Source organism: Chanos chanos, chromosome 15, assembly GCF_902362185.1.
Source record: "Chanos chanos chromosome 15, fChaCha1.1, whole genome shotgun sequence".
In the NCBI taxonomy this organism is placed as follows: Eukaryota; Metazoa; Chordata; class Actinopteri; order Gonorynchiformes; family Chanidae; genus Chanos; species Chanos chanos.
Genome location: NC_044509.1, coordinates 10748221 through 10773588, shown reverse-complemented (window position 1 = coordinate 10773588; position 25368 = coordinate 10748221). Strand labels below are relative to the sequence as shown.

At 42.2% G+C, this 25368-nt stretch overlaps 1 protein-coding gene across 1 annotated transcript in view; it reads right to left on the bottom strand.

The window, feature by feature from the left end:
- Positions 1 to 218: 218 nt before the first annotated feature.
- dlg2 (discs, large homolog 2 (Drosophila)) overlaps positions 219 to 25368 on the bottom strand; it is a 164894-nt gene continuing 139744 nt past the window's right edge. Inside the window, exons 15-26 of the mRNA XM_030792097.1 lie at positions 20333 to 20447; positions 10442 to 10618; positions 10214 to 10289; positions 7771 to 7870; positions 5251 to 5268; positions 5187 to 5213; positions 4101 to 4151; positions 3714 to 3815; positions 1932 to 2104; positions 1682 to 1791; positions 1461 to 1552; positions 219 to 325 (exon numbers count right to left, since the gene is read on the bottom strand). Coding sequence (XP_030647957.1) covers positions 219 to 325; positions 1461 to 1552; positions 1682 to 1791; positions 1932 to 2104; positions 3714 to 3815; positions 4101 to 4151; positions 5187 to 5213; positions 5251 to 5268; positions 7771 to 7870; positions 10214 to 10289; positions 10442 to 10618; positions 20333 to 20447 — 1148 coding nt within the window. The remainder of the gene's footprint in view (positions 326 to 1460; positions 1553 to 1681; positions 1792 to 1931; positions 2105 to 3713; positions 3816 to 4100; positions 4152 to 5186; positions 5214 to 5250; positions 5269 to 7770; positions 7871 to 10213; positions 10290 to 10441; positions 10619 to 20332; positions 20448 to 25368) is intronic.

The following is a 25368-nucleotide window of genomic DNA, read 5'->3' as shown; positions in this document are numbered from 1 at the left end:
TTGTGGTATACATTCAGGAACATTCATATTGAAAGTGAAAAAAGAAAAAAGAAAAAAAAAACCCAACATAAGAAAAAAAAAAATGAGTAGTATTCACTATAATTATTTAACAATGACCATTGCCTTAATAATTCATCATATGATACAAATTATCTCTATATTCTTTCTTTCTTTTTTTTTTTCGCAGTCCCAGATCCCTGCCTGTGGTAGTGCATTCTTTATAATTTCTCCTTGGAGGGAATCCAGATGTATGGCCCGGACTGTTCCTCGATCACCATCTTGCACTGGTTATAAATGTCCTCTAACGTGTCTCCTTGAACAAGAGCTAAAAGACAGGAAGAACAAACCGTACACGCGTTACTCTCTGTTACTTCATATTTCCTGTCATCTGGGGCTAAACCATGCTGCCATACAACTGCAAAGGTCCGTAACTAAGAGTGAAACTTAGAAAAATGCTTTCAAAGGGTTTTTTTTTTTTCCCCCGTTTGGTCCAGCCAGATGTTATGTAGCTGAGAAAGTGGTAATCTTCTCTGAAATGGAGCACAGCTGAACCATCCCCGTTCGTGACAATATAAAACGGATACTAAAGAGGCTGATTTTGCTCGTAACTCAATTTTGACCAAATGTGCAGTTACGACAAATTGCCTTTGTATGGCAGTAGAGTCCAATTATTCTTGGTTCATTTTAAATGCCTCAGGAACACAGAGAGAATATGAGAGACACCCTACAAGAAATTTAAACTCATGACACTCACAGTTTTTTATCTCTGAAAATGAGAACTCAGTATTGGAAATGGAAAACTCTACAGAATGGATTTCTCAGACAATAGCGATCTTATTAGTTTTACACTTTATCTTCTTACACTTCACGGCAGTCCATCCCAGAATATGCCATGAACACAGCTTGTACACTGGACACTGCTCTGTACCTCCTCTAAAGTAACTGATTAAAAAAACACAACTATTACAAAAGCCCAATGGCTTTTTGTCCAATGCCTTGTTCAATGCCATGACTTCACCTGTGAATTATAAACGTAACTTATAACAATCTTCTCCTTTATGCATTATCAGGGTCAGTCTCGAAATGAGTCGCAGGGAGAATGGAAGGTCTCTTTGTACTAAACATCTCCAGATCACGCTTAAGATACATTTATGTGGCTTTCATCTCTCTCGCTCTCTCTCTCTCTCTCTCTCTCTCTCTCCCGCTCTCTCTCAATAAGACAAGTAAAAACTCTAATACATATTTTATGAGGGAAAAGGCTGTAGAGTTAATAGTGTAAAACTCAGGAGAATGTACCAGCTTTCCTGTCAAACATGACAGACAGTAATGGCCCCTCCTGAGGTAATACTTGGGAAGCAAAAACGTTCGAAATATTCAAATGAGTCCCAAATATGGAGAAGTTATCCATCAGGCATCCCTTCCTACAAACTGTCACGCGTAAATTAGAGGTGGTGAATTACCTGTGAAGTATTCGCCAAACTCCTGCTCCAGCTTTACGGCACGGTCGTACGTTTTCTTCGCCTGTTCCTCTGTCAACCTCTTATTCATCTCCCTGAAGACAAAGACTCGAAATAAGCCAACATCCCCAACGTCAGTTCTCTGAGGCATTATCCTTCACTACATAATGACTTTTTCCATCACCCATAGGCTGGAAAACTGGGGACTCGGGTGACATACTTACATTAATGATTCAATGGATCTGGGCTTTATAAAGATGGCAATGGGATAGAGTTGTGCTACTTGTAGTCGTTTAATGGCATTCCCAGATACATCAAGTATGCAGTGCTTGCCCTGTGAATGAATGGGGCACATAAAAAAAAATAAAAAACAATGCAATAGAAAATGAGAGAAAAAAACCCCAAACAAACAAATAAGCAATGCATTCGGCAGTTAGGTCACACAAATGAAGCTGGACGCTGAATGTAACTCACTCGTTCGGCTACATATTTGACTGACTGGACGCTGGTCCCGTATAGATTGTCGTTGTACTGGCCAGCTTCGATGAATTTGTGCTCTTGGATGTCCTTCTCCATTTGCTCACGAGAAGTGACAAAATGGTAGTCTCGACCATCTACTTCATAATCCCGCTTTGGTCTGGTGGTGTCTGCGTTGGAGTTTGAAAATGCAAGGGAAAAAAAATGAATTTCAATAGGAAGAGTCAAGTGGCCAGAATCTGTAAATGTGTCTGAAAGCTACGGCTGTGGTTGATACAGTTCGTTTGGATGATTTTATGGACTTGACTTTTATCTTGACTTTAAAATTTCATTTCTAGCAGAAAAACAACAGGAACCCATAATTTATAAAATGTATTAAAATATTTAATCACTTGACAGGTTGAAGAGAACACAAGGGAAACATCAAAATACTAAGAGTTCATCTATATTAATTTGGAATTAGATCCTCTAATGAACCAAATGATTTCAGTCATTACAAATCAATGCAGAAATACATAAAACAATGAACAAGTACACACCCACACACATCCACACAGAAAAATTGATTTTTCAGAGTAACTGACTCAATTTGGTATCTATGGGAAGAGGGGTTAAAGTTCATTTGCTAATGTTACTACACTAAATCCTGTTCATTAATTAACTAATTGGCTCACTTACCCATTTGCCCTGAACTGTTAGCCGCTTTTTAAGATTTTAAAGATGAATAAAACATGATTAAATTAAAACAAACAAAAAATGAACAAACATGTAAAAAAAAATAACTATGAGGTCTCTACATACCAACATGATATTTATGTGGTATTTATGACTTAATAAAGCACTGGGTCTCTCTCCAAGAATCAAGCATCAAAATTCAAAAAAGATTAACAAATGAAGAATGGAATAAAAATATAAAATTCAACCAAACACAAATGAGAGATGTTTTCTGAAGCAGAGAGACTGATGAATGACATGAGATGGACCACTTGGATGAATAATACTTTATTTCAGGTTTGCCTAACAAATCCTCACATTATCTGCAACGACCTAAACCTCATCTAATACTAAATCTGTATAAAAGGTAAAATATGAAAACAGTATAGACCGAATAGTCAACATCTCTGTTCAAATGTGTTTCCAGATGGTTTTTTGATGTTGATAAATCCACGTTAATACACGCAAAAATCAATGGCTCTCTGATTATGATTATGTTGATTATCTGTTTACACTGGCTTACAGCTAACTCAGACAGTTTAGCAAATATTTCATTCAAAATAATTAGCAGACCTTGAAATAGAGTGTTACTTGTCAGCGACGGTGAAAATATAAAAGAGTTCTTTGGGGAAGGGCTTGATGTAGCAGCATGAGCGTGGACGAGAGGAACTGTGTGACCACACGGGACACGACCTACATACTTACAGTCACGCTACTCACCTTTCCACGAAACATCACCATGCCATTACCATTTACTGACACCACAAACACAATTCATGTTCCCCAGCTAACAACAATAATAATCTTCCTAAAACTGCAGCACCAACATAAATGATGCAACTCGACATAGATTTCCCCCAAGATGCAAAAATTAGGTTATTAAGTTGTGGAGGTTTATAATTGACTTTACAGTTAGTCTGTAGCTTAGAGGACAGTAATTCACTTGGCCGAAAAGAAACAAAGCCGTTACCTTAAAACTTCGTACAGTCTTACGCTTTGTCTTACGCAGCACGAGCAACAGAGCACAGTTTCTACGGGGTTTTTGACTCTGTAGAGTGAACTTACGTGGCACGCATGAGCCAAACTTGTCTGGGAATTCAGAGATGAGATCATCGTTGATTCTGTCCTTCATTGGTCCGAGGATTATAACCGGTCTGGCATAGTTAACTGTTCAAGTACGGGAAGAGAAAGGGGACAAAACGGATCCATTAAAAAAGACAAAAGCAAAAAAAGTGCAGCTCATTACTTGTCTGATTAAAGAAACTCAACGATGGGCTTCACGTCAATCAGCTGTAAAAAAAACAGGATATCTCTAGTTAGCAATACAAGCAGATGAATACTCTCTAAGATGAAAACCACATAAAAAACAAAAACAAAAAAGGCACACCAACAGATAAGAAATTACTTTCATGGAGCCTTGATTGCATTCCGAGTGAATGGGAAAGCACTTACTCTCCTGACGGATGACAGGCTCATAGGAAAGAATCAGATCCTCTTGACTCCCTATTGACACAAAACATCAACAGTCTGGATAAGATATTGGACTATGATGGAGCTTTACCAGCAGTCAGTGAAAAAGCATTGACGTGGTGGATTTGATATATAGTGGCATTTAGTTAGATCCTGACCTGGACTGAAGGGTCATATCAACAGAAATCTGTGATGGATGGTTAAATGGATTTCACAGTGTGTAATACAGCTAAGCGCTCTTCGTTAAGGACGATCCGCAAAACAACACAAACAAACCGAGAAAAAAAAAAAAAGTAGGCAGATTGAGTTAGATCCGGTGTCTAAGTTTAGAAGGGCTGAGTCGAAAGCTTGATGAAATATGATGGATAAAAGCAGCATAATGTAATCAGTGATGACAGTAGGGCTGGACACAGTGATTGGACTAATCACGTTTGATAATTTGATTAGGATAACGACGGATCAAATCAGCTCTATCCCGGAGATGGTTCAGACGTTCCAAAAAAAAAAAACCCAAAAAAACGGTCTGTCTCTCTGATTTTCAGATAGGAAAAGGAACAGGGCTTGGATTTAACAGAGGCAAAGATATCTCTGATATAGCCCACTGATAATCAGCCATAGACTTTTCAAGACGAGTGAATGGAGCTTGCATTGAGAGTGATGTGAAATACATCTTCACTGGAGAATGAACAGCATACGGCAGAGCCACACCCCCCCCCCACCCCCTACCCCCGGGTAGATCAGTAGGAGCCAGCAAAGGGGCGGGGCCAGGCTGCTTTGATGGATGGCTGCAGAATGCAGCACAGACAGCATATAGATCAAAGTGTCTATCATATCCCTATAGATTCAGCTGTGTGAGTCTCTGACATGACCTCCTGACCCTGGCCTTGGTCCAGCCTGCAGTATCCTGAAACTGCAGTCCAGCTATATGGCTATATGACAAAGTAGACGAGATTCATCTTGTATATTTGAAAACACATCTTCGCAACTTGTCTTTTCAAGTTTTTTGCCCGCTAAACAGACGAACAGAGACGGTGAATAAACTATTGATTGATACTGTGAGCTGAGAACAAGAATATGTACTGCTGCTGTCTGAGACTGAAAATGAACAGATTTTTTTTTCCCCAATTTTAACAGTCAGAATATAAGCCCTCTGAGAAGTACAGGTCTGAATTTGAAATGCTCATTATTTTTCCCAGTTTTTGTGTCATTCACGCGTGAAGCTTATTTCTGAAGCGAACATTCAATATACTTACAAATATTTCCCATCTGCAATCATTTTGGCACGTGGTTCCAAATAAAGTTTAATGTAGACTCCTGCTGATCCGTTTTCTGTGTAAGCACAAACTGGCCAGCTTTCTACCCATAACTGTTACTGGTAAAAACAGCTTTGGACCGCAGTCTGCTAGCTACAGACAGCTCTCCATTCTATGCAACGTCTTTTCCCTGCTAGCTTTCTCATGACAACAAAGGATGTCAACTCATATGCGCGTCACACAGTAAATTAATCAAATGATGTTCAGTAAACTAATTAATATCATTTAGCTCGTATAAAGGGAAAAACTAATATCACGTCGCCAGTCATTAGACGAATAAGCGTACTTTGTGGTTGTCTGGCAGTATGTCTTACATTGTGACAGTTAATAAACCGCAGAGGGAAATCTGTCTTGACCAGACTAGTGTCCAAATTTGGCTGTGGCAGCACGGCCTCCAGGAAGAGATGATACAAAATATGTCCTTCCAAATGTTCTTCCCCCCCCCCCCCCTCTCTCTCTCTTACTCACTACTCATTTCGAATCTTCATCTGTGCCTGTAATTGAAGCATCTGACAGAAGTCTGTGCCTCACAGTCAGGACATAGCCCAGAAAAGTCATCTGAGACAACTGTTACTTGGCAACCGCTTAATGTTTCTCTTTTATCAATAAGAAAAGTGGTTTTTGGCACACGTAACTTGATAAGCTTTACAACAATATCAGAGGCTTTTGAACAAAGCATGACAGTATGATTACCGACTCTGATATGAACAGGTCTGACTCCAATAAACCAATAAAGGTACAAAAGACTAAGACATTACTCCATGATTCTAAATGCGTAGGTTTCAGGAAAAGCCATCCTCTGCAAAGAACTATTGTGAATGTGTGCCGATAGATATATGTATAGTGCTATAATGCAATTTGAACAGCAACACATTCACATAATTAAAGTAGTGTTTTTTGTTTTTATGGACAGTGCATAGGAAAGCAATAGAGAGCAGCCGAGAAGGCCTTCAAAACCAATACTGTACATTGTATGGTGAGGTGCACACTGCTGCATCAGCCCACTCCTGGAGTGAATGCAGCGACTGTCTATACAGTTTCTGTCTTGCTGTCAAAATCTGCACAAAAGGTGATGCTCAGCAGCGTGCCGAGAAAGAAAGAGGGAAACGAGAGACTACAGGGAAAACTCTGGCCCATTCCCAGAATAATCCCTCAGTGTGAGTGGAATGTTTGCAAAACTTACACAGGCGGCGTATACTAATTCACACACTTGTTTGGTAGAGTTAAGACAGTGAACATTTTGAACATCGCACACAAAAAAAAGACCCTAAAAGCATGTTATATCTATATACCTCTGTGGTGCTATTCATGTTTTACACAACTATATACATCAAGTTCATCAGACAAAATTTGAGAGCAGGTTATGAAAGTCTTCACTGACAAACTGAGGTTAATCAGCATGTTGGAAATAATTCACACAAAATAGATTTTCTAATCATGCAACGCAGCCTCTCGTACTGGTACTTGGGGAGGGTATAAGGACAGAACTGAAGACATTCAGAACCCAAACACATAGTTAACCTAAACCAGCATGCAGACAAACCGTAACACACTCCAATTTGTTAAAGTTAATAAACAAACAAACAAAGAAAGAAAGAAATAAAAAAGCAACTGAAATTGAAAATGTGCTGGGGGGGGAAGAGGGAGAAGGGTGGGGAGGCCGACCATTCCTTGACAGACTTACTCAGCGTCTTTGTCCCATACCCGTCGTCCCCTAATCCTGGGATGTCCTATACGACCCCCGCCGTCCCCAGAAAGAGAGAAGAAAGAGAGAGAGAGAGAGAGAGAGAAAAGAGAGGGAAAGGGGAAGGAGCAGTAGCAGAAGAAGGAAGGAAGAAGTCAGTGGCGTTGAAAAGAACGTGGCCAGACCCGTCTGAGACCCGACGGGACTCGTTGACTTGTTGGGCCAGCGTCAGTCCAGAAAGCCCTGCATATCCACACACTGAGAACATGACAGTAGCCTCTCAAAAAGACCCAAAACTCTCCACCAAACGCAACCATTGGAAACCATGGAAACCGTGAGGGTCACAGACTCAAGTTGAGGAGAACTTTAAAAATTCGTGGCTGCAGAATAGATCGTAGGTCTTGAGTCGGCGCGGGTCAGTGCTCAGCGTTAGACACACGCACATCCCCCGAGCACAGAACCTTGACAGTCCAACTGTTCCCGCAGCGGAACCGAAAGGAGGGAACACAGATTCCTGGAGTGCCCTACGCCCGCTCCAGCTCACACCCTAGCGTCAGAGTGCCGTATGAATGTTACCTATCCTGGAGATCCTGTCATGTGCCTGGCCGTGTGTGTGTGTGTGTGTGTAACATGTCTGTATGTATATGCTACTCACGTTCTGAGTCACTGCCATCTTGCTCACCCAGCTCCTTGTTCTTGTAGAATGGGAACTTTCGTGAAAAGATGAAGTTCTTTTTACGCTTGTCATTGAATGACTGTGAAAGGAGAGAAAGCATGGGGCAAAACAGGGATGTCTAACTGTTGTCACAATCATGCTGACAAAACAACAGAGATGCAAAAACATGGGATGAACAGCAGCCCCCAAAAAACCAACGCAATTCTCACGTTGTCTGGTTCTTTCATCAAGAACATATATCAGATTTCTGAAACAATAAGGAAATGTTGCGTTAAATTTGAAAGACACGCTAAAACGGAAAGAACTCAAACCGAGTAAAGAGATGTGCTTTGAAGGAGAAAATAGAGGATTTGGCAACATTACTGCTGTCCATGCCATAACAGACTCATTCCAGAGTTGTGGGTACTTTTTCCCAACGGACAAAGAAATGCAAATTAACAGAAATTATCTTTGCTTAGCACAATGAGCACTTCAGCAAAGCAGTTTCATCATTTCTCGTTTAAAGATTTCTAAGGATTTTATACATATAGTTACGTCAGAAATTTAAACTCTAAAAGAAGAAATGTCCTTTTTTTAAATGCGGATGAAACGCCACACAAATTTTTTATGCTTTAAAGATCACAAACCTTCATGTTTATTTTGTCATAGTATAATATTAACTTCCATTTTTTGTCATTAAGAATATGAATATTTTCATTCCTTATTTTGCTAAACCCTTTTTGGTAACAGCGAACTGACATAAAAAAAGGTTGATTAAAAAAATGAAACTATGAAACAAAGAGAGGTTTTTACTTTCTAACGAACCCTTTCCATTAACAGAGTCATTCTTCAAGCATCATAAAATAAAACAAAAAAACAACAACAAAAAAAACCAACATTTGAAGTCAATAATTAAATCGATTTTCATTTCATTACGCTGTATTATCTGTACCCACGATACCAGAATGATCCAGCTGTATCCAAGACAGTTCCAGACACAGGTAAAACGTGTCTTGCACTCGGAGTAACTTAATCAAAGGACAGAACTAAACGAGTGAGGAGAAGCACTGAATGACTGGCGGCATGCAGAGAAGAATAAAAAAAAAAAAAGAAATAAAAAAGAAAAAGAGAAAGGAAAGTGTGCCATGCAGACCAAGGTTGAGTGGATACAAACTGAGCTCTGAAACCTAAAAAAAATCTCCAGGCATGCAAAACACTCAGAGGAGATATGAGCCCAACACTGCCGTGAGAACAGAAAAAGTGTGCTGCTATTGTGGCAAGATGACAGTTATTCTACGTAATTTATCAAACGGTATTTATTATGAATGAGGCGACAAACATGATTGATCTGGTACTATCGATCTCGAGTGTCAAATGTGTGGGGTAGAGAAAGAAATGAATATTGAAACTATTGTATTTCTGTGGAGCTCATAAAGAAAGTCAAGAGGTTTTTTTTTCTTCTGCCTGAGTATTGGCGTCATAGAAGCAAACTTCCCTTCTCAAACTTAATTTCCTTATATTGTGAAGCATCTTTCAAATCTCATTATCGTAACTATCACTGACATAACATCTTTGTGTGTGGTGGTTTAAGATTTTAGCAAAGTATTATCATTAAACACAATCAGTATATAACATACAACACAAAGCATAATTCAAAACACTCCATAATTCCTTCAAATTCAAAAACATGTAATTTATATATATTTATAAGTGCATGAGTATATATTTTGGTAAAACTGTGTACATTCATGTCAAATTTTGAAAGATTAAGAACCTTAGCAAAGAATTCATGCATAAATGTCATTGCAGTCATGGGAATGACTACTACTAAATGGATTAAAATACGTTTTCTCAAGCACATTCCTTAGACCTTGATGTGACTAAAATAATTTCTACCACTACCTGTAAAATAAACAAAGAAAGAAAGAATGACAAAAACATACGAGGGCTTTGATATCATGTTGCTATGGATACAAGTCAGCTGAAAAGACTGTGAGTGTATATATCTAGACTAATAAATAATAACTAACCCACTAGGTTCTGCACTTAGGTCAAGAGCTTGTGTTAAGAGCAGGCTATGTGTGGTGATGGTGGAGAGGCTGGAGTGTCTGATGCACTCAGACAGTGAGTCTAAATCTACCTGACTAGCAGGGCAGCTCACAGAGTTATGGGAAATGGAAGGTGACGGGGGAAGATAGCCTCTAAACGACACCGACTTCTAAGACAGGAGAATGACTGTCTCTGAACTGGCAGGCAAGGGGAGTGAGTAACCTTGGTTACATTACGAAAAACACTTTGTTTTTGTTTTTTTTCTGTCTGCATTGATCTAGAAAGTTTCGTTTTTTTCCCCTACATCTTTACGGCACTGAAAAGTGAAGTGTCTTATTTTACTTTATGAGTTTGTACAACTTAACCTGTGGAAAGGCTAGCGGTCAGGACTTACCCCTTTGGAGTCGATAGAACCTGGCTTGGCGTTGAACTTGACCGTCTTTAGACGTGCCCGTTCCTTTCTCTCAACCCTGTCAAACACGAGAACAAGATGTCGTATCAGATGATCAACTTTATTTACCGCTGAGTGTCATAAATGTGTTTCGGTGACAGAATCAGTATGAATGCTTTGCCGTGTGTATTTAAGCTGAGATCGTTATTGGCTGGTGGTAAGAGCATGTACCTCCTCTTGCTGGGGATGACCCCCATCTCCTCACTGTCCCCCTCCGGGGTGACTCTCCTGGCCTGCCACCACTCATCGTCTGAGGCGTTGATGACATGCAGGATGTCCCCATAACGGAAACTCAGGCCTTGACTGGGAAGCCCACTGTCCTTAGCTTTCTCATAGTCAAACAAAGCCCTGCCAAAGGAGACACAAGTGGACAGAGAGAGAGAGAGAGAGAGAGAGAGAGACAGAGAGAGAGAGAGAGAGAGAGAGACAGAGAGAGAGAGAGAGAGAGAGAGAGAGAGAGAATGAGAGAGAGAGAGAGAGAGAGAGAGAGAGAGAGAGAGAAAGAACGAGAGAATGAGAGACAGAGAGAAAGAGAGTTTACTTCTCCGCCCACTCAAATGTTCAACTGCAGTAGTCTGTCGCCATGACAGCCCAAAAAAACTAGGAGTAATGGCCCAGTCTTTCTACCAGCACACATGGTGCAGTGTGCATACTGAGGACAGCAGACAAAAACCATTTAATAATGGCATTTCTCCTCTGCACTGAATTTTTATGCCTCGTATCCTAAATTGCAAAGCTCATTTTGCTATTTTTGACTCAGTGTACTCTTACATAAGACACATTCACACATCCTCACCTTCAAACCAACTTTTGAAATGACAGATATTTTATTAAGTGGCAGTAGTTCTAACCATACATAATCATTTGGAGTGAATGACTATTTTTTTTCCTTCTTCTTTCTCTCTCTCTCTCTCTCTCTCTCTCTCTCTCTCTCTCTCTCCCTCCCTTCATCGCATCAGTACAAACATACCCACTTCCATAACAAGAAACCCCTTTCGCTGAGTGGTATAAATATTTGTATTGTGGAACTGCTCATATAGTCTTACGTGAGAACAGAGATGGCGAGTGAGGATTACCATATTACGTGATGAATGTCTGTGGTAGTATGACAGCTTCAGATCAAAGAGTACAACAGTGAAGAGGTTCGCATAAACACTTTAGCAGGCAGTGCTGCCGACGAGTCTCCAAGGTAACGCCGAGCCTGCTGGCATCATCATCATCATCGTGCCATGCTGGGGGTGGTGTGTGTGGGGGGGTGGCCCTAGCAAATCCACTGCCCACTGTGGTATAAAAATGGGGCACAGTTTCATCACTGAGAAATTACCAATAAGAAACGCAAGAGATGCAGGACCGAAAAATACTTAAGTGAGGAATTCGGTATTTTTTTCTTTTCTCTCTCTTACTTTCTTCTTTTTTTTTTTTTAAATGTCCTTATATTACTTTGCGCTAATCTCCCTCTGGTGTAGTCTGAATTTCCCAGCTGCTCCACTGTATCCAGGAAGTCTTTCATTCAGTCAGCGAAAGACAACAGAAGCCTGTATGCACATTCTGCATTGCAACATGACTCATGTCTGTCTCTCGACGGGACGCTGCACTTCTACAGTGAATCCTCATTTGAATAGGGATCTAATGCCTAAGAGTGTGAGGCATACGTTTACCTCAAGCTCTCTTTCTTTTACGATATTCGTATTAAATAGTGGAAGACTGAAATCCTCCTCTTCCAAAACATCTTAAAAGGAAGAAAAGGAGGTGATAAGTGGCTAACACACACACACACACTCATGCACGCACGCGCACACAAACATACACACGAGAAAGTGCCGTTAATGCTGCAGAAGAACAGATGAGCTCCAGCACAATAGAACAAAGGCGCTGGCTTTTAGGTTTCTGCCAGGCAGGGCTAACTCCAAAGCTTTCAGCCTATTTTAGGCGGTTTTTGACAGCACCTCCACTAACGTGCCCGCTGTAAGCTCGAGCAAAGGATGGGAGAAGAAAGACTATGAGACCAGAGGTAGCAGCGGCGTCCTTTTTAAACACACAGCGCTGCGGAACGGCGCTGTTGTGTAGGTGTGAGACAAACTGTGATAAGGCGAGAAGACTATGCCCATTGTGTTGTTGAGTAAGGAGCTCAAGCGTTAGCTCTTTTAACTTGTTCTCTGGAAAAAAAAGAGCTTGTTTTCTTGTAGCGCATTAGCGTTAACCACCGTTCGGCGAGTGCTCTCATGCCTGAAACAGCGTGACGCGCAAGACTATGGATTATGCTTCAGAAATCAATTTACACTGCTTGTTCCACTCAAGATTGTGTGGAAATTACCTGACGAGCAAGCATTTCCACTGTTTCCTTTTCGGTTTGTTAAATCTCTGTTTACCCGTACGTTCTCTGTAGTAAAACTGACAAGTGACAATTTGTTATGCATTGTCTAAAACACAGTAAACTCTCTCTCTCCACACTGAATGCTGACTAACACACGTAAGAGAGGACCCTAGTGTAAGAGTGTGCCGAGAGTGACGGAGAGGAGCGGAAACGGTCCAGCAGCCCGGTTCATTGACCGCATCCCTGGGCCTTTAAAGGCCTCTCTCTCGCGCTCTCTTTCTCTGTCGTCATGACAACGCATCTGTTTTGGAAAGGTGGTGCGTGACGCACGCGTTTGAGACATGGTAGCTACGCTCATTCACATCCCCACATTTCCTTTGTTCAGGGAAAGGCCAGGCTGAAAACAGACCCGCTGAACCTGGGAAAGGTGTGTACAAATAATAAACCTCAAACCAGCCCTTGTGCTTGAAACTAGATGGCAGTTTCGAACAATGTGCATCACTTTGAAGAGTGTGTGATATTCAGGACTTAGGAATCTGTACTATATTAAATTATAAGCTTGGGTAACTGCTTAATTGTAGTAAGCCTGACTTATACTTACTATTTAATTGTGGCAAGTAAGGCACTTCAGGTGCTGACATTTGTTTCAGCATTGCTCTGATGGTTGTACAATGGATTATTAACTAATGCCCTGAGCCTTTCTTCTCTCCTGGGAACTTCAAATAAAAGAAATAAGCAATCCAACACTGAAACGTTCATTTTAATTTCTTCGAGAAGAACACTCTCTCTTCGCCTGGTTTCTTTCATGATCAATAACAGCCATGAAAAAAAAGAAATCAATATCCAAGATGATTGACGATTGACTGATCAGCATGTACTGCTGTGAAGAACATAACAAAACAGCAGGTCTGTTTCCTTAGAGTCCAACGCTCTAATAAATAATATTGTTTCTAAAGTTTCCAACCAAAGCCCTTTGAAGTTGTGCACTTATGGTAAGATGAATACATCTTATGTAGTTAAAAAGAACAATTAAGACCCATACCAATGGTATAAATACTACTAGAAAAAAATGTTTTATTCTTTCAATAATTACTGCTCTGAGGGGCTGTTAGACACCCTTGCAATCGAAGCACATTAACCTTATTAATAGGTTAAGGCAGTTTTACCATTAAGAATTGTCAAAAAAGTTGGTCTCTTGCTCCAAGAGTTGTATTTAATTGAGGCCTATGTGAGCCCCAGAGGAATTAAACTTAGAACACTTCTGATTGAGACTTTCCACCAATTTAAATCTTCCTTCAGGGTTCTTTTCAGCCGAAAACATTCCTAGTAACCGCCCCCCCCCACCCGCCCCAAAAAAAAAGAAAAAAGAAAAAAAGAAAAAAAGAATAAAAAACAGCAGACACACACACACACACACTTTTAGAAGCACACATACTCACCCTTGTTGTCACGTGGAATGGTGAAGACAGAGGAGTTGGCATGGCAACTGAGCACAGTGCTGACAAATACTGGTGTGTTGGCCAGATACTCAGATCATTACAGGAAATCAGTACTACTCTATCACAATGACTGCAGTCCAGCAAAACAGCACTTCTTTTTTTTTTTTTTACCACACAACGCGTCTTATACACGTACAAACACGGACAGAAAACACACAAAACGAAAACAACAAGCATAAACCAAAGCTATTTCAGTCAGAGGTAAATGCAACCCCAGACCAAATCAAACCAATCACAAAAGGGCAGAAAGCGTCCCTACCTATACAAAAATAGAACCGAAACTTTTCCTCGACAATGTAAGTGTGAACGCATTGACTATTTACGCGGAGCATTGCTCATGCGAAGCAGATGCCAGCGACTGAGAGTTTATGGGTGCGCCTTGCTATCCCTGGTGTTTCAAATGCAGGAACTATCGTTCTCCACTTCATTTGTTCAGTCTTATTACAGCCTAAACTTTGAACGTCGTAACCCCGAAGGGTAAAGGAAGGATAAACACCAATAAACAACAACACTGTTTCATTCCCACTACTTCACTGTCTCTTGTTTGTTGAGGAACGACAGGGCAGCAGTGGTCCAGTTGTAAACTGCTCCTATTTCCACCATATAAAATCATATGAAAACAACAACAACAACATGTAACACCTTGCAGTAAATAACATTCCGTTTTGCCCCCTGGTACATCCACTCGTGATTGCATTTCATGTGGAAAAGATGTGCAGAAAAATAAATTCAAAAGGTTAAGCAGAAATCGGAAGCCAAAAGGCATGAAGCCGCATGGGAACAAGGACTGTGGCTATGGGCACTGACATCACGGATCAACACTTCTCAAGCGCCTTCACAGTTGTCATTTTTCAGCGCACACACACACACACACACACACACACACACACAAAAAACTGGCAGCATTCAAAAGAGCCATTTCAGTACCAATCACTCCAAAACGGATCTCAGCCAATGCCATTTCAAAGTGCTTTTTTTCTTTTTTTTTTTTTTTTTTGGCCACTGCATGGCTGTTAGGAAAAAAAAAAACATTCTTCCACTCAAATCACACAAAGAACGTCATCTTCACTATTTTACCATACGTCTCTGTTTTACCTCCGCAATTCATCGAAACAGATTCTGGCACTTGCGTGGCACGTTAAATATTAGCTTCAAGAGCACTAATGTGAAGACGAAAGCCTTTAAATCTAGGGACGTCTAAATTATAGAGTTCACGAAGCTTGAAACCTGAGGGGGGGGGGGGGGGGGGGGGGGACAAGTCCATTTGTTCAATTAAGTCACTAAATCTCTTTTCACGCTACTGATTGAGTGGCCAGTCAAGTGTCAGCGCGGGTAGAATATGCGGTCTTCAGCAGACGCAGCTAAAAAGTGCTGAATTTCCACGGCGAAGACATCTTTCTCGATCGTGCAATTTAAGTCCGAGACTCTCAACCCTCGTAGCATCAACAGAGGTGGTCAGAGGAGAATAAAAATGCATGTCCGTTTAGGATATTGGGCCGGGTGCAACTTCATATTAAACATGATGTACATCCACTGTGAGGCCTGCGTGCCCTGGGACATCTGGCTGTCAACAGCAGTTCACGTTTCAGGAACAGAGCCCTGAAGCTAATGTGAGCCTGGCAAGCATCTGCTAAGCCTGGACCAGAGTTAAAATGCTTAGGCCAACAGATCACTGGAAGGTAATTTAATCAAGCATTCGCTCTGGTCCGTTCTATCCTTGGTGGATCCTAACATGTGCAGAATGGACGCTGGATGCTGCCAACTCAAATTAAAATACATTTTGGTTTGTTTATACCCTGTTCATGTCCAAGGGATGTTTGATTAACTCAAATTATACTACAATGTCAAAGCAGAATGAGAATTTGTATTATACTATACTATGTATTTTAAGTTACAAAAAAGGAGAGGAAATGTCTTGCAGTTAATTACTGACCATTCCCTCCCAGAATCACAATAAAATTGGGAATACGAACATAAATGGAGTCCATCTCCAGTCAATTTAAGTGGTTAACACAATATAATAAGTGAACACCATGAAGACCAAGGCACTGTTCCAGACAACTCCATGAGTGACTTATGAAGAGGCATAGATTTGAAGAAAGCAATCAAATACTCAAAGAGGCAAAAAAGCACCACAGTGTAGTTCACCAAGACCAAATGGAGAGAATATAGAGCCAGCCTGGATTTTTCCAAGAACAGACCATCCAAAAAAACTCTAATGCAATAGTCCTTGAACGGGCCAGCCAAAGGCCAGGTTTGATTCACACTGACGATCTGTGGCAATACATGAAAAGCTTACATGACCAATCTAAGTTGCCTGAGCTTGTGCAAACCTGTGAGGACGGACGGGTAAAAAGTTTCCATATCTTTGGATGTGTCAAGTTGATACATAGCCTGGAGGAGTAAAGCTCTACTTGCTGCCAAAGGCTCTATGACAAAATATAAACTTAGGAGATTCCTCACTTTTTCAAATTTTTCTTTATATATACATATATATATGTTTTGACACGATACAAAATATTTTGAATCTCTTAAACTCGTAGCAGAGTGCGTGTTGCGTCATGGACTCCTCACTTTAATAAATGAAAAATTCTGGTGATAGCACAATAACATTTTACAACCATGACGTCCAGCGTCACTAAGCTCACAGCTTCTCTGGCACTAGTCAAGCTGCTGAAAACATCATCCGCTGGGCTCGATTGCAGACAGCGCATCATTCAGTGTTGTGGTGCTGTCTGAGTCATCATGGTCCCCTCTCTTCTGCTAGTAACACCTTAGTCACTGGAGCAGCAGCCATTATCGGCTGTAGACGCAACACAGCCAACTTGAAACTGCTTCTCCCTCTCTCCTTCTCTCTCTCTCTCTCACACACACACACACACACACAAACGCCTCAAAGGGAATGAGAAGAAAGCAGTGGACAAACTGAGACTGAAGGCCATCTAATAAAGGGAGGATGTATGGAAGCAGAGCTCAGAAAAGTGAGTCCTCCTCATCAATCAGTGCACGCCGAGAAACACCTCAGGGACATCACCGTCACGTTCTGTGGCTATTTCTCAGCTTCCCTACGCACGACGCGAGTCCGGATCCCATTTGCCGTCAAACGCTAGGCGAAGGGACGGTGCTTTACTGGCGTTGCCATGGTTACCCCGGAACGCGCAAGCCGACGTGGCCATTAAGCATTGTTTGAAAAGACAAACACACACAATTCACAATTCGTTGTGTGTGCTTAGGCGTGTGCATGTGGGGTGTGTGTGGGGGTGTGTGCTTTTTTTTTGGGGGGGGGCTGGAGGTGGCATGCTGGCACATGCTAAAAGCTGTTGGTACTGTTGATTGGGTCTGACTGAAACATGGGAGAGTGCTGATTGAAAATCACTCTATGTCTGACTCATCCATGTGAATGAAAATTGTCTATGCATTGCTTTTAAAATTGAAATCCATTTCTGGTGATGCAGGGAAAGGGAGGGCCCAGGTGATTTATATTCATAGACTCATGAACTCCTGACTTCCACAATGCTGGGTGGCTGCATAGAGCACTGGGGACTTTGGGGCCAAACAGACAAATACACTCACAACAACAGCATACTGTTCTTTATAACTCTATATCCTACAGTCATCTTATGGCAGTTTCAAAAAAAGTCTCAGAATTAGTATTGTTCCAGCATTCATTACAATGCAACTTTTATACTGTCAGTGAATGAATCCAAACAATTCCATTTTCAGAAGGGCTGGCTGACCACACAGTCACCTCTAATCACTTTCAACATCTCCTCTTTTCTCATGTGTAAAGTGGCAGCACAAGTTTTCCATTTTTTCCCCCTATATCTGAGGCTTAAACACACACACACACACACACACACACACACACAGACAGACACCCACACACAGCAGCTACTGAACAGTGCTGACCAAAGCCCCCTGCAGTGGCACAGAGCTGAACTATGACAGTCTGTCTCTAGTCAGTGTTGGCATGAGAACTGAGTAAGCTTTTTCTGCACCCTGCTAGGTAAACGAGTCCCCTGTGGAATCAGGTTCCACTGCTCTCAGCTTCTGCTGTTCATACTATTGCCCTTTATCTGCGACCACCAACCACACCAGGGAGTCACAGCACAGCTCATTTATCCTCCGCCCATAGGGGAACATAACCGAGAAAATGCAGTCCAAGGAGGTGGGGTGAGGGGGGGTGGGTGTGAGGCGGTACGGGGTGGGGGTGGGCGCGTTGTACATTTTCATTTCCAAGCGACTCACTGCGCAGGCTGTACGGCGGAGAGGTGACAAATTTTAACTCAATTGTGAAACGTCACGTGGGAGAACTCGATCGAAAAACATGCCGTCAGGAGCTGTGAGTAACCTGTGAAGGTGAGTAGTTTTTCTGAATAACTGAGCAGATGGTTTCAGTTCTGAAACTGGTATTTTGCATTAAGGGAGGGGGAAGAAAAAAACGTTTGAAAGTCAATGAAAACATATGGATATAAGTGGAAATATGGAAGGCACAGCCAAACTGCTGACGGAGACACTGTGCCATTTATTGCACTCTTTACAGACCACCCCAGGTGGCTTCCTGATAGCTGCTGAAATAGCTCTTTCGCACATTCGAGTTTTCTATCCGCGTATCTATCCCCTCCACATTTCAATCTGCATCAGCTGCTCCAGTGTAAACAAATGTGGAGTCAACACTGGATGGGCTTATTTCTGGTGAAGTTCAGCTAAGAGGTTCTCTGCTCCCATCCTCCACTGCATATTTTGTATTCCAGCTCAGCATAATCATACTTTATTCAACTTATCTACTGATTACGCAGCTGTTGGCTTCTGGAACCTGGTGTGCTAATGTTGGGCATTAAGTACAATGTACTGTCCAGAGCAGTGGTTCTCAATCCTGCTCCCAGGGGACCCCTGCTCTGCACGTTTTCCATCTCTCCCTGCTCTACCTACCTGACTGAACTCATCAGTGGTGCTTTTGATTGGCTGAGCACACCTGATTTAATCAAGAGCATGTTAATCACACTAATCAGGTGTGTTCAGAGCAAGGACAGATAGAAGATATGCAGAGCAGGGGACCCCCCCAGGAGCAGGATTGAGAACCACTGGTCTAGAAGGTTCCCAGAACTGGTACCTCATGTCCTATCTGGGCTGTATCAAGCAGGTGTGGTGTAAGCAGTACGTGTGTGATTCGCAGATTGAATTTGTTCTTTATGATGTTGTCAGAAGCTCGGGGTTTCTTATCTCACCACACTGAAGGATGTTTCCTGTGCTTTCCAGGTGTGAGCTCAATTCTACACTGTTCTTGTATTGATCAAAATATATCATTTATACAGAGGGGATAGACTGATACTTGCTTGCAAGCAGTGTGTTAGGCAACATCATTTTTTCTGTCAGTAAAACTCATTCTTTATACTTACCAACTTAAGTATAAAATAATCCACGGTGAGAGATCACCAGACATGAAGCAAAAAGGTTTTTCTATACGAGGATGAAACAAAACGGCAAAAAGGGCAGAGATGTAGTCTTGACCTGAGATCTTTGTGATTGTAAGCTGCTCTGTGAACATAGGCTATGGATTTAGGTAAGAGGTTTGAAAAGGTTTTCTAACATAATGTGAGGCCCAGTATAGCATTTGAGGTTAATCTACATGTGAACTGTAGTTTTGGAAAACCAACAAAACACCCCTCACAAAATACCTCAGTGTGAGCAGATTTCTCCTGTAATATAGTGTATTATTCTTGGATGTAGTCCCATGCAGAACTTGGGTTTGTTCTTAAATACTATGCCTGATTACAAAGTTTCTTAACAGTAAAATGCACAATACTATAAATGCATTGGTAACTGGTGAAAATTCAACAGACTGACATCTTAAATTGACATTTTTCATTAAACAAGGGGCAAAAATGGCATTGCTTTGAAAAATATGGTCGTGATATAGAGTGGATTATCTCAAAGCTCCCAGCAATAACGTAGCTTGTGATCAAAGGAGATTTAAGGCAGAAGCCATTACAGATCAGAGATAAAGGTCTGTATAGACCACAATACCCTGCACTGGCCAGTAGAGACCAGATACACAGCCAATTCAAAGCAATATCAATCAAAGTCAAACCAGCAGCAAATACAACTGGGAGAAAGCAGGCAGGTTCCTTTCATGTTATTCCAGTCAGTAGGGCGGCGGACACATCGGAGGCAGATACAGTGTGTCAGGTAGTGTCTGGGGCAAGTCGAAGATGGTTCTCGTGTTTTAAGTTGTGGAGAAAAACCTACCTGACGTAAAGGGAACGCTTCTGATTGGTTCGGAGGGATCCGGATCCAGAGCTCATGCTGTGGTTCATCATCTGCTCGCGCAAGTCATGAATTTTGGCCTCAAAGCGACCGTACTCTGAAAGAGAAAACACGTGCAAAAACAAATAAATCAAACAAACAAATACAAAAAAACAAAATCTTATTAACAAGCATAGCTTTCTGATGCTTCCTCTGAGAGACCGCGGAGCGGCGACGTGACACCCTAGAAAGGACGCGGTGCGGATCGATACAGTCAGCCGTTTGGAGATGTGGGGCTCCGATAGTTGCGCAGTGCAACTTTCGATTCCAAGGTCACGCTGTCAGTGCATAAAGGGAGAATTGGCACTGAAACCTTAGACAAGCTCTTACTAAAACTCTTGGAGGGGGAAAAAAAACAAAAAACAAAAAACAAAAACAAAAGCACACTGCTTCTCTGCATCCCGGGATTTCATTCGGCACTGAGACCATATACACGGTTTGCATAAGAGAAATGACTTTTGAATAGTAGCTTGGTTAGGCCAAGGTTTAGATGAGTAACCTTCAGGAAGCAAAAAAACTGTCCATTGGCAAGGATGAGGCACGTGGCGAGTGATAAACCTCGCTGGGCGGCCGCGTACTCGGAAGCTCATCTCTGATGGAGATTTTGATGGAGAATTGCGGCAAGACCAACAAAATGCAAGTGAGTCCACTGTGGAATGGTGCTTGAGGGAATCATTTATTAATCTGATGCAACGGATAAACCTTGGCATAACCCGGCTTACTCAGATCTACAGGGATAAGTGTAATGTATCTTATAATTGTTACACATTTATATATATATACATATTTGATCATCTCACACACGCGCGCGCGCGCACACACACACACACACACACACTCTCACACAATATTTAAATGCTTAAAGCTGAATAAAATGTAGTATTACACAATAAAAAAGCCTTAGAATTCAAACCACTTAAAGCCCTTATTTCAAAAGCTGCACAAATTATATTTAATTCAAATACACTGGAGAAAAAACCCCCAACAAAACAACCCCCCCCCCAAAAAAACAAAAAACAATACAAGAACCTATTTAAAAGATGCACATACATATAATACTCATATGAACCAAAGCCAACCTGGAGTATGAGCTAAATCATACAGCGGTGACTGCCCATCCCCGCCCACAATGCAAAGGACGGTGGACATAAATCAGCTGTCAGACACATCCTTATCTGCATTCCTCAGCCAGCTTCTATGCAATCATCCACAGCATTTAAAATCAACAAGACTGGACATGATGGACAAACCTCAAAATCTAGGCATAAACTGATGACACAACTCAAAGTGCATTGTGATGGAAATAACCATTCAACCCTCATATTACTCAACCAGTTGCTATGGATAACGCAGAACCTAAGCCCCCCCCCCCCCCCCCCCCCCCCCCTTTACAATACTAACTCATGATCCGTAGGAGAAAACCGTAAAACCTCGCAGCGCGGTGGTTAAAGAGCTCAAACTCTAACTGGAAAACAAAAAAAATGACACAATCAACCGACCGTAAAGTCACTGTGGATTCCTTCACAGCGTGAGATACAGAGAAAGAACAAAAGTCACAGCGTGTTTCGGTCCTTTCACTTTTGCGGTATTCTGAGGCAGCATTCAAAGCACCCCCCCCCCCCCCCCCCCCCCCGCGCCCCCCCTTCCCTGTTTCTCCCTTTAAGCGTAATTCCACGCTCCTCCGATACAGCAGCGTTCCTCAGTAGCTAAGGAAGCTCACAGAGCATGTACAGTGCTTTCCTAAAAAAAAAAAAAAAACCCCAGACAGCAGCACTATGTAGAGGACTACAGAGCAGATTAAAAATGTGTTGGAGGGCAGTGTGAACGCACAGGAGATGAAACATAGAAACCCACACAGTTTGCTACAGAGAGTAAAAGAAGAACAAAGCATTCTGCCCTTGACACATTCATTAATTCATGACAAATTCACTTAAATGAGAAACATCCATGTTCTCCGTCTCTGGATTATTTCTGGGTTGGATCAGCAGTCTGAGGAGAATACTTTGAGACTTGTTAAGCCAACACTTAACAGCTCTAATACTTTAATTTATCATTATTATTATTATTATTATTATTATTGTTGTTGTTATTATTATTATCATTATTATTATTAATACTATTTTACATTAGGCAAGTGATTCCTTTCCTTTCAGGCTATAAGATGTCAAGAAAAACATTTTTGTCACAAAAATATTTTGCCATTAATAATCTAACCTAATCACAATCTAACCCAGTCAAATTGAAACACAGTCTAATGGAGAGCCTCCACTCTGTTGATTGAATTAACCTAATACAGGAGTGGCGATACCTTAAAACTCACCATGCGACACAACGACAACTTCCCACACACCGAAGAGATTCTGCAACACTGAGCCAACACCAAGCAAACCAGACACGTGGATATTCAAAGCTTTCTGAAGCAGGGATTGGGCAAACGCGTACCTCGCTCCTGCCTCCAGCTCTCCACAATCTTCAGCCTCGCGGCTACACGCCCCGCAGCCGCCCGGAGCCTCTAAAATCAAACCACAGTCCCTCTCGCTCCCCTGTCTCTGGCACACGCAGGCTCTCTCTCTCTCTCTCTCTCTCTCTCTCTCTCTCACACACACACACATGCACGCTCTCGCGGAGATGGAGATGCGGTTGGCTTTGTGTTGACTGAGTGAGGGAGGGACGGGAGAATGGGAGCGGATGCGCTCACGGTTTGCAGCACTGGCAGCAACTGGCTGCTCCCCGGCGCGGGGACTTGAGCGGACCACAAACCACCACCCCCCCTACCCCCCACTCCCCACCCCCACTCCCCCTCCCCTCCACCCTCCCCTGCCTGTTCAACACAGTACTCAGTCATTGGTGGAAATGGTCCTACTCACTATGAAACACATTGCATCCATGCTGTTTGAAGGAACATTTATACCTCAATCAAGTCAAAAGATATTCCTTTCTTTCTGCTGATTCCTGTTACTTGGTTATTTACACCAAGTGCAACACAATTCCTGATTCCTAGACACACACACACACACACACACCCACACACACACGCATATATACACACAAAAGGGAACAATTCTCATTTACAATAAATACAACACAAATCATAGCTAGGTACAGCAATGCGCAGACGAAAGGCTCTTGGGAGCTGAACATACATGTTTTAGGGAAAAATCAATGGCTTGAGCGATGAAACTCATCTGGGATCAGATAGCAGAGGCAAAACCTGAGCTGGGCAGATGTCAGTTCTGTCCCAGGCGGTCAGTGTGGGAGAGGATCAATGGGGTAATAAAAAGTCACGTGGCTCTAATTCTCAAGTATTATTCTCGCTTCGGCTGCACAAAGTCAAGGCATGTGCTCCTGTTGGGTAGAATGGATTACGTTTGCCGGTGAGACTCTTTAAAGCGCGTGTGATATTTTCTACAGCTTTGCCAACGAGGATCAGAGAGAAATGCGCAAGCTCTCTCTCTCTCTCTCTCTCTCTCTCTCCATTTAGCCCCATGCTGAGCAATCCTGCAAGATTACGCAGCGCCTGCTTTGCAAGGTTTCATAACGCTCAAAAATTCGAATACAGTTACAGTCTGTGTGACTGAAAGAGCATTTCTGTGTCTGAAGGAAATGCTGCAAACTTCCCCTGTCATATCTGCATAATGTAACAAACGCACCATGAAGGGTATAGAGAAAAATGAAAAAGAAACAAACAAACAAACAAACAAACAAACGAGAAAACTCAAAACAGGTTTCTGTGCCTGACTAAAGGGCACTCGCAGTCTCAGAGTGCAGAGGTGCGCCTCACATTTAGACTTCACGGATCAAATCCCAACTGGGGAACAACCCAGCCTTCAGTGTCCAGGGAGTCGGGGGAGTGGAACCGGCCGTGTTTCCTCGGCTGTCTGTCACCTAAGGTGGCAGTCAGTGACAGTCAGCCATCTGTGTAGTTGCGCGTATTGTAAAGCACTCTTCTCCAACCGCGTTGTGTGGTTTGGTGATGCTAGGGGAACTCATGGTAAGTTGGAGAGGCTTTTTTTCAAGCATATCTGAAGTAGTGTGAGTAATAATAATAATAATAATAATAATAATAATAAGTTTATTTAGAGCCCAATGTCACTATTTATAGTCTCAAAGGGCTTTACATGTCTATAACAAAGTCAAATCAAAATTATATTATGCATAAGTTCGAGAAAATAGATAAGTCTTTAGTCTCGTTTTAACGGTATTGAGTGAGTACACCTCACTCGGCTAGACCGAGGTGGCTGCCACCACAGGGAGGGGACTTATAAGGACTCGTAGGTAATTAGGCAGTGCAAATTTGGGAAACTCTGGGTATAACATAAATAATTCATTCTTTTAGATGAATATGCCTGCATACTGTGGTTCATAAAGTACTACTTATGCATAATGTCTCCATAAAATTATCATTTTACTTTACTTTAAGCATTAATCATTGAAAAAGTGGGGGGGGGGCAAAAACATATTGAGATGTCCCTTTAGAAGCTGAGTTGATGTGAAGGTGTGCTGAGGAAAAAAAAAAGCGCTGCATTCTCCAGTCTCAGTGGATGTGTTTTAGCTAGCTCTGGGCTCACCTGAGCTGCCAGACAGACTGATAGTTCCTGACAGCTGCCCCTGTGCATCACTCAAACAGCCCTGACACAGAATAATGGGCTGTACAGCATCATTCCAGCATTGGCTCCTGCATCCCCGTTACCCAGGGCCTCAGCTCTGCCTGCCTGCCTGCCACAGCCCTACAGTGGGGCTGGAGGTAATGACAGAAACCCGGCAAACTCGAGAGCAATTACTGCGAAACGAGCCTTCGCCCCGGTGAAGGCTTCGCCGGACGTGCGCGGTGACGCCCAGATCTCGGAGAAAAAGGACACGTCCGCTAATGGCTCGGGTGACAAATGCGCGGAGGCTAAGGAGGAGGACGCGTGATATTTTGGGAGGTCGTTAACGAAGTGTTCTGAAGGTCACGAAGCGCAGGGTGCGGCCGACAGAGG